Raw genomic sequence first — 9,285 nt, forward strand, 5'->3', positions numbered from 1 at the left:
ACTACCTACTATATACTACCTACTACCTACTACCTACTACCTACTATATACTACCTACTACCTACTACCTACTATATACTATATACTACCTACTACCTACTATATACTACCTACTATATACTATACACTATAGCCGTTGCCCTTATACAGACAGTGCGTATAGCAATAGCGTTAGTCTAGTATAATAACGACTGCTTAGTATAGCTAGTAGCCGTTAGGCTATTAAGGGAATTCCTAGACGTCCTACTAACAGAAGAAACCCCTATCCTTCTCGTTACCTAGAGTATGCTCTGTTTTAAAAACGCTAAAGATCGCTAATAATATAGCGTTATACCTAGGGTATCGGTATAGTCGGTAATAAAGCCGGCCTTATAATATCAAAGAGCCGATATCCTACGGTTATTTCTTTGTACTAGCTAATACCAATTATATAGTATAAGCAATGCCTCTAACTAATAGTATTGTATACTAGTAATAAAACTCTAAGGACACTAGTATATCTATTCTATAGGTAGAGTAGCTAAAGAAGATATAACGAGAGGAACGACAAGGATTATCGTACTTTAGGGTATAGCGGTAGTTCAATTTCTTCTTAGGAGCTATACTTCAAGGCAGAGGGCAACAGTATATATAAGGGATAGGCCGATTAGACGGTACGTTGTCGAGTCGCTAGAAGCAATACTTAAGATTTTCGAGGCCGCGGTAGTTAATAGACTTATAGGTAATAAGATAGTTAAGTATATAGGGCAAGGAAGGACAGTAGTAGCTATCTCTCTATAGAGAGATAAAGTAGGAGCGGCGGAGACGGACGGAAGCAGCGATAGTAGCGGTAGCGGCCGCGGCGGCGGCGGCCTACGCTATGTATAGTATAGTCCAGAACTCTACGTATAAGCTGAATAAGTTATAAGAGCACAAGCGAACACCCCCGTCTTATAGCTTTAGTTATAACGACCTATATTTAAGAGAGAGAGTTTACGTAGCGTTAGCTTCTAGCTAGAAGCTATAAGGAACAAGCGAACGCGCTCTTAGACTTGCGGAATATCAGCTGAATAGCTATCAACATAGTAGAGTATAAGACGGTACTACCTCCTATCGTCGCTGCAGTTGTGCTCTTCATACGATGTCACGATGGCTAGATGGATGGACAGGAGGCCAAGACTTCACTCTTTTCGGGATGGGACGGTCCGCGCGCGCGAGGGGCAGATTCCACTTTCCGTCCTTCACCCACCGTCATCAGCCATCGCCAAGTTTGAGAGCATTCAACAGCATTTGACCTGGTAGCTTTCGTTGTCGCCGCCATTGACATTTCCGTACCATTGACATCTCCGCCATTGCCGCCGCCCGTCGACGCTGAGGACTGTCCGACTGCCTACTCTATCCGGCCGTCACTGGACAGGATTGGCAAGCATCATCAGATACCGTACCGTGCACACGCTCTGGCAGAGAGGTGAAACTTGCGCCATGTCTTCGAGATCAGGCACTTCCAAGACTAGACTGCCAGGCGACCTTGGAGCACGAGATCCGCGAAGGCCCAAGTCCCCGGCACCTAGTTCGTTGCCTGGAGATCTTGGTCCCAACGACCCACGTAGAGGTGGAGGCAGAGCGAGCAGCCGGCCACGGAGTTCCGCAGGAAGCCCTGCGCCATCAACAGCTTCGGGGCACACCCGTAATGCTAGCGACGAGGTCGCAACACGCTTGCAAGAAGACCCGCCAGAAATTGGCAGACTGCGAGAGGACAGCGACTCGGACAAGGCCGATGCTGATAACGACAATGACACCGATGCAGATGACAGCAAACGTGGTCGAGCCATGAAGAGACCCATTCCGGGACGGACCACTTCTGGCAAGGCAATTAATGTTCGCGAAGACTCGTCCGACTCGGAAGCGGAAGAGCAAAGTCAGAGCCAGCCTGCTAAGGAGAAGCCCGACCCGACCAAAGGCCAGAGCAAACTATCTTTTGCCAAGGAGCAGAGGAAGTCGCGGCTGGCCAGCATGAGCCCTTCTGGTCGGAGACGTGTGCATCCTTCGACCGCCTACGATGCCGGTCTCAGCGGCACCAACACCCCATCACACTCAGATAATGAGTCTGCTGTCGAGATGCGAGCTGCACAGAAGCTGCCTCTTTCTGTGAGTGGGATCCACAGTACTCCCTCGGCCCATCGCGTCATTCGTCAGATTATACGCGGAGACTTTGAGCACTTTCAGCGCGAAGCTGAAGAAGGCCGTCAACGTCAACGCATGTACTTGGTTGCTACAGATATATCTCCAGAAGCTGAGTATGCTCTTGAATGGACGATTGGCACTGTCCTCCGCGATGGAGACACCCTCTTCGCTGTCTACGCTGCTGATGAAGACGCCCTTGGAGATGTTGGAGGCGTGGAGCTAGGTCATGGTGCCGAGAGTGTGAAGGACACAGCTTCCATCCTGAAAGCCATGCCCACCAGTGTACAACCACAGACAAACATAACCGGACCGTCACCACTCGCGAGAACCAGCCTAGGTGGAGACGTGAGATCTAGAAGTCGAGGTGTGCACGGTAGTGCTGATGCTGAGCGTCGCAAAGCAGTGGAGACCGTCACGGAACGTTGTGTAAGACTCCTGCGTAAGACGCGACTTCAAGTACGCGTAGTCGTTGAAGTCTTCCACTGCAAATCTCCTAGGCACATGGTCACCGAAGTCATTGACTTCCTCTCGCCTACGCTGGTTATTATTGGTTCCAGAGGGCAAAGCGCTATGAAAGGCGTGCTACTAGGATCCTTCTCAAACTATCTTGTCACTAAGAGTTCCGTTCCTGTGATGGTCGCTCGTAAAAAGCTACGTAAGCCTAGCAAGAATGCGAAGAAACTGCATAAGGACGGTCTCGATGTTGCGTATCAGAACACAGGCAGAGGCGGTCGCTTCAGTAACGTCATCCAAGCGCCCAAGGGCAAAGGACTGAGAGTCGAGGGATGGGAGAAGGTGGGAATCGATTAATATGTTGAAGAGACATAACCTTTTGGCCAGGTATCACAAGGGTTTGGACTATCACTGTGCAGTTGTTAATATCGAGAAGTCGTGCTCAATACCTCTGTATATCAGGCTCTCGGGGGATTTTTCAAGACTCATTACGGATTCATCACGGCTCCCGAACCAAATGCGAACATGATTCATCACCGCCGAGCCTACCTTGCCCCCATACTCAGCAGATCACGAAAAACGACGACGAAGGAAACCTTCCTTCACTGCGCTCTTCATCTGGCAAAGGGAAGACTGGAGACTCCAAGTTATGGGATGAACACGGGAGGTGACACGAGCCACCTTGATCTCATATTTTTCTGCTGCGGACACATGGAAACAATCCAAGTCTAAGGAAGATGCTTGTCACACTCATTCCTGCGGAACGAGTTGATGTCGGATCCCGATATAGATGCCCTCTCGTTCTTTCAACACGAACGAGTTCGTCTCAGAAGCCATTGGTAAACTATGTAGCCTTCGCGTTACAAGAACCACAATGCGCATTATCAATAACATAGCCACCCAAATTCGTATTTTAGTAACAGCCGTTGCTTAACGAGATGCACGGTGGCGCTACAATGGCTTCCAGAACACAGTCTCTGTTCAGGTTCTACCACTTCCATTGCTGTCACATCCATTTTGAGCGAAGGCGTCAAGTCCGGTTCCTTCATACCATTTCGAGGCACTTGCACGGAAAGTTCAGGCAGTAATATCATTGAACATAAACAACAGTGCCTCTTTCGACTTCTTTGGGGAGCGAGAGGACCAATAAGGCTTTACTCAGGTATCTGATGGCATCCGGTTGAAACCAAGGGACATGGGTGGCCTGCTATCAAGGGCCGGTTGTTATCTTGGCATTGTATGTAGAGTTGTGGGTACCCACCCCCATCTTTTCCTTCTTGATACCTGTACCTCCTAGGTCATACCTTTGACACCAACTGAGTACTACTTTCTGATTGGTATTGCTTTCTCATTTTGCTCAATTGGGCACTAGTGTAGTATGTGGTTCAAACAGTTATGAGCCCGGCTTGCTCTGCTTGATCAATCAATTAATCAACTGATAGCTGGTTGGTCAAAACCCGCTGTATCAACACAAAGACAAGAACTGCACACCATTATTATATACCAGCCCGAACCCGATCATCACGACGAGGATCGAGTCCAATCAGACCAACTGATAGGATCAATTCCATCAAGCTTATTATCGAGCTAATCGAGTCAACTTAACCCTCGACTGGAAAGATCACTCATTCTTGAAGACGATCAAGAATCAGAGGAGGAATCCGGCCCAACCCAGGGTGGCATTCCTCAGACCACTTCTCAGACTACCACTCACACAATGTGGTCTGACGACGACAACGACGACGACGAGCTGGACAGTCCATTACCGACGGCAGTTGTCAAGCTTCACAACTGGCAGGACTGGAGTGTATGGATTGATTACATCAAGAAAGAAGCGACGATGCTTGGGGTCTGGAGTGACATTGATCCTGATACTGATGAAGCCGATGAGGACAATCCAGTGCAGTACAAAGCTCGACCAACCTTTGATTTTGCGATTAAAAGGACAAGAGATGAAATCACTGATGCTCAGATCGAATATAAGTTCCTCATATACCTCTGGAAGGATAAGCAGAAAAGCTATCGAAGGATCAGGACGATCATTCATCAGTCTATTGCTGTACACTTGCAGTATAGGATACTCACCTGTCGGACTATCAGGGCCGAACTCAAGAAGCTCGCAGAATTCACCAAGCCACCTTCTTGATAGGTCATACCTTTGACACCAACTGAATACTACTTTTGGATTGATATTGCTTTCTCATTTTGCTCAATTGGGCACTAGTGTGGTGTGTGGTTCAAACACATCCCGGCGTGATGATTGTTTTGTGCTTGGCATTGTCGGCAGATGGTGATGGAGTCAGATGAGGGGGATGCTTGATAGTGCGATGGAGTGCAGACGATTGACCTACGCCAAGCAGATCGGCACAGACCACTAGACGCGGCTCATCATTTAGCCGGCTTCGGTAACTGCTCGTCCGGAAGCTCAATTATTCACTTGCCCATCATCAACCTTCCCATATATTCATACCTTAGTATATTTCTTGGTCAGCGTACGAGCCTAGAATAATACCTTACTGAATACCATATCATTCAGCAATCTCACGAATACCCTCTCATCCACAAGAACACACCATCATGGCAAAGAAGATACTCATTACAGGTGCTGGCGGCTTCGTAGGCCAACTCCTCGCAGAACATCTCCTCAACGCCGGCCACAAAGTCGTCCTGGCCGACATATTCTTGCCTCCCATCCCCGCATCCGCTCAGAACCAATCCAATGCCACTACCATCAAAGCCGACCTCTACGACTCCCCCAACGACGTTCTCTCCCACGATCTCGAAGCAATCTACATTTTCCACGGCATCATGTCCGCCGGCTCCGAAGCAGATTTCGACCTCGGCTACCGCGTCAACCTGCATTCCACTCTCCATCTCCTCGAAGCCATTCGCAAAACCATTCCGGGCATCCGAGTCTTCTACGCCTCCTCGACGGCAATTTTCGGCCAACCTCTCCCCGAAACTCCCTCGGAAAGTACAGTGCCCACGCCTCAAGGTTCCTATGGCACGCAAAAAGCCATCATTGAGTATTTGATCAACGACTATACTCGCAGAGGCTACATTAATGGATTCACGCTTCGTTTCCCCACAATTAGTGTTCGACCGGGGAAACCCACTGCTGCGGCATCGAGTTGGATGAGTGGGATTATTCGCGAACCGTTACAAGGGCAAGAAAGTATTTTGCCGTGCGACGATGAGTTTCAGGCGTGGTTGTGTTCGCCAAAGACGCTGGTGCGGAATTTGATGCATGCGTTGACGTTGGAGAGAGATGTTATGCCGAGTCATATTCGACAGGTGTTGTTGCCGGGGATTACCGCTACGGTGCGGGAGATGTTGCAGGCTTTGGAGGAGGTGGGAGGGAAGGAGGCATTGGAGTTGGTGAGGAGGGAAGAGGCGAGTGAGGAAATTAAAGCGATATTGGATAGTTGGCCGGTGACGTTTGATGTTAGTAAGGCGTTGAGTTTGGGGTTTGTGAAGGATGATAGCTTCAAGACTGCTGTGGAGGATTTTGCTGCAAGTTTGAAGAAATAGATTACGCTGTTTGTGATGAGAAGGGATGAGTTATGATCGTGCTCATACTCGAGCATATACCCAGGACGCCGGGCAGGATTATATTTATGAAGCTGCACTGTTTCATGTCTGTTTGTGGCCATATGTGGTCTGAAGCCTACGCTTTGCCCGAACTCCCGATGGCATCCATCCATCCTTCGGTAAGTTCTTGAATCAAATCCGTGCCTTTCTCCATGAGTTGTGTCAAAGGCGCTTTGCCCCAGTTATCAGTCGTGTACTTGTTATATTTGTCAAGCACAAGCTTATTGACGTTGATCCGTGTGACGCCACGTTCAATGCATTTAGCCATAATGTCTGGTGGGAACTCATTCGTTCCGTGCAGCACAATCTGCACCCTTCCGCCAACTTTCTTGTGGATCGTCTCTAACCTGCAAACGGATTTTAGCAGCTTTCATTCACCCTCAAGCCAAAAGAAAATCAAGAAAAACCCCCAAAAAAAACCGAGCACGTACCGGTCATAATCCAGATGGATATTCTCCACACCATGATAGTCTCCATGAACGTTTCCAAACGCAGGAGCCAAAAAGTCAATACCCGTCGCAATAAAGTCATCGACTTCTTCTTCCGTCGTCATCATGCCCTCGAGCTCAGCAGTATCCTTGACGCCGTCTTCCCCGCCTTCGATTCGACCCGGCTCCGCTTCCGTAGAAATCCCCTCAGCGTGACATAACGCGACCAGCTCTTTCGTTTTGGCCAAATTCTCCTCTTTCTCATAATGGCTCATATCCACCATGATGGAATCAAAGGACGGTGTCCCGTCTGCCGCCCGCATCTTGGCTGCCACTTTAATCACTTCGGGATCTTGAGCGTGGTCCATGTGCACGGTGACGGGCACGGTGGCTTTGCGGGCGGCATTGGCGGCGAGGTCGATGAAGAGGGGAGAGTACTTGAGTGCCCATGGGAAGAGCAGGATTTGAACTGGAGATCGTTTCTTTTCCGCTGCACGGATTACTGCAACGATGGTTTCGAGATTGTAGGATACTACTCCGAGGACTCCGTATTTGCCTGCAGCTGCCTTGTTCAGCATCTGCACTGCTCGGTTGTTCTCCAGCTTGTCGAGAGGCATGTTGTCGGTATCAATTCGTGTGTTTCTTTGGGGAAAGGTGTGGCAGTGGTGTGTCAAAATGGGGGAAGCACTGCCTTATGCACCTTATGCACTGAGTCTGGATACCACCTCAGTATGAGACGCGATTTCCGTTGCCGATATTGTCTTGATAGGTGAAATATTCGCAGCCGACCCCACTGCTGCCCCTCCAGAGGAGCGTCCCCGATCGGCTTCGGTTGCAGATGTGCCGTTGATTGATCAGGCTCATTGATGATCCGGGGCCCATCCCATCTTAACTACATAGAGACCGGACACGTCTCTGGTCATTGGTATTGAGTGAATAAGCCACGGAGAAGAGAACAAATGAATTGTGTCGTGTTAACTGTGCAAAAGGCATTGACACGATTTACTCTCTCGGATCTCTAGAAATCCGGGACCTACTCCCACGGCAAGACGACAAAATATGGTCTCCCCAGACTTCGACTATGAGAAGGCCGACAACAATAGTCTCATCGGCAGGTGGATGCAAGCACGCACCGAGAGCTATACGGGGTTGCAATGGAAACCTATAGCAAGACTGTTCATATTCGGAGAAGTGAGGATATAACCCCGTTATAGAGCGGCTTGGGCCTTTGTATGATATCTCAATCCTCAATCTGTATTTCAAACACATTCATGCCGCCATGTTCGTTGAAAACAGTTCCACAACACCAGCCTGGTTAAATTTGTGGTTAGCAGGACTCCAGTGTTCACACAGCGTCCAAAGAAAGGGGACCAGGGGAGCACTTCTACTGTAAAACATCTGAGTGGCTGCTCGAGCAGATTCACGGCGCCGTCGTAGCGTCCGAATGACTGACGGACTGGACCAGCACGCGCTTCGTGCTAGACTTCACTTCGTGCCCAGCCCCAGGTGAGTCAATAGCTGCTCATGTGCAGGATGCATTGAAGCCATGTCTATAATCATCTCGGCCAATGGCTCACATCTTCGCCTCCCTCTTCCCACTCTTCACGCCCTCAACAGGCTTTCCGCTCAGCAGGAAGTCTGGATATTCCCACCCTTTCCCCTCAGTCGCCCCAGTCGTCCTCCACTGCCCACCATCAACAACCAAGATATTTCCATTGACATAGCTTCCCGCCTCAGAGAAGAGGTATATCGTCGCATCAGCAATCTCCTTCACCTCGCCATATCGCCCTACAGGGACTCGCTTCTTCGAAAGCTTTGCACTTTCCTCGTCTGACTTGGACAGTCGCTCCATGCCCTCAGTTCCTGCTATTGGACCCGGAGTGATGACATTGGACGTGATGCCATACGGACCATATTCAATTGCCACAGAGTGACTGATCTGATCCACCGCAGCTTTCGCAGCCATGACATGTGCCTGCAAAGGAAAGCCTTTGAAATGGAAACTCGCACTGATGAAAATCATCCTCCCTCCCGTACCTCCCGCCTTCGCCGTCGCCTTGCCCGTGTTGGGATACTTCTTCGCAGACGTAATCAGATACGGCAACACCGCTTTCGCAGTATGATATGACCCCAACGTATCAATCTCCATCACCGTCCGAAATGCATTCGCGCTCAACTGCGCCATGGGCGCGAGAAAATTCCCTGCAGCACCCGCAATCGCAAAATCTATGCCTCCCAACTCCTTTGCGCAGCGATCTGCAGCTTCCTTGAGTGCAACGGCATTTCTCACGTCCACGTTACCGTGTCCGATGACGCGGGATCCTGCACGTGCAGTCTCGAGGTCTTTGGCCATCTGTTCCGTCTTTTCCACATTGCGCCCGATAATGTACGCGTTCCCTCCCAGGGCGACAAAGGCGCGGACTTGGATTGAGCAGATGGTGCCTGCTCCGCCGGTGCAGAAGAGAACTTTGTTGGTGAAGATTCCGTCTCGCCAGACGTCGGAGAGGAATTGTTCGCGGGGCACAGGCATGCTGGAGACTGGAAGGAGGGTATTGACAGATAGATATATCTGTAGATAGTGAGAGAGAGAGAGAGAGAGAGAGAGAGAGAGAGAGAGAGAAGAGAAGAAGAGAGAGAGAGAGAGAGAGAG

The 9,285-nt window shown here is 49.7% G+C and overlaps 5 protein-coding genes across 5 annotated transcripts; 3 read left to right on the top strand and 2 right to left on the bottom strand.

The window, feature by feature from the left end:
* The first annotated feature begins 1,244 nt into the window (after positions 1 to 1,244).
* Positions 1,245 to 3,806, top strand: SEPMUDRAFT_148732 (adenine nucleotide alpha hydrolases-like protein). Its single transcript, XM_016905114.1, has one exon. The coding sequence runs from the start codon at positions 1,462 to 1,464 to the stop codon at positions 2,971 to 2,973; it is 1,512 nt and encodes a 503-aa protein (XP_016761562.1). The 5' UTR covers positions 1,245 to 1,461; the 3' UTR covers positions 2,974 to 3,806.
* A 527-nt stretch (positions 3,807 to 4,333) lies between these two features.
* SEPMUDRAFT_116481 (uncharacterized protein) lies at positions 4,334 to 4,762 on the top strand (the record flags this gene model as incomplete). Its single annotated transcript, XM_016901263.1, has 1 exon — positions 4,334 to 4,762. The coding sequence occupies one exon, from the start codon at positions 4,334 to 4,336 to the stop codon at positions 4,760 to 4,762; it is 429 nt and encodes a 142-aa protein (XP_016761563.1).
* A 431-nt stretch (positions 4,763 to 5,193) lies between these two features.
* On the top strand, positions 5,194 to 6,227 carry SEPMUDRAFT_155745 (NAD(P)-binding protein; the record flags this gene model as incomplete). Its single annotated transcript, XM_016907641.1, has 1 exon — positions 5,194 to 6,227. The coding sequence occupies one exon, from the start codon at positions 5,194 to 5,196 to the stop codon at positions 6,145 to 6,147; it is 954 nt and encodes a 317-aa protein (XP_016761564.1). The 3' UTR covers positions 6,148 to 6,227.
* Positions 6,228 to 6,234: 7 nt separating this feature from the next.
* SEPMUDRAFT_148733 (aldolase) lies at positions 6,235 to 7,268 on the bottom strand. The gene is made up of 2 exons (XM_016905115.1): positions 6,639 to 7,268; positions 6,235 to 6,554 (listed from the first exon to the last, which is right to left on the bottom strand). Exons 1-2 carry the CDS (start codon positions 7,250 to 7,252, stop codon positions 6,284 to 6,286), a joined length of 885 nt encoding a protein of 294 aa, XP_016761565.1. The 5' UTR covers positions 7,253 to 7,268; the 3' UTR covers positions 6,235 to 6,283.
* A 616-nt stretch (positions 7,269 to 7,884) lies between these two features.
* On the bottom strand, positions 7,885 to 9,198 carry SEPMUDRAFT_148734 (peroxisomal 2,4-dienoyl-CoA reductase SPS19). The gene has a single exon (XM_016905116.1). It carries the CDS (start codon positions 9,163 to 9,165, stop codon positions 8,209 to 8,211), a length of 957 nt encoding a protein of 318 aa, XP_016761566.1. The 5' UTR covers positions 9,166 to 9,198; the 3' UTR covers positions 7,885 to 8,208.
* Positions 9,199 to 9,285: the final 87 nt, after the last annotated feature.

The sequence above is a fragment of the Sphaerulina musiva genome (assembly GCF_000320565.1).
Source record: "Sphaerulina musiva SO2202 unplaced genomic scaffold SEPMUscaffold_4, whole genome shotgun sequence".
Lineage (NCBI taxonomy): Eukaryota > Fungi > Ascomycota > Dothideomycetes > Mycosphaerellales > Mycosphaerellaceae > Sphaerulina > Sphaerulina musiva.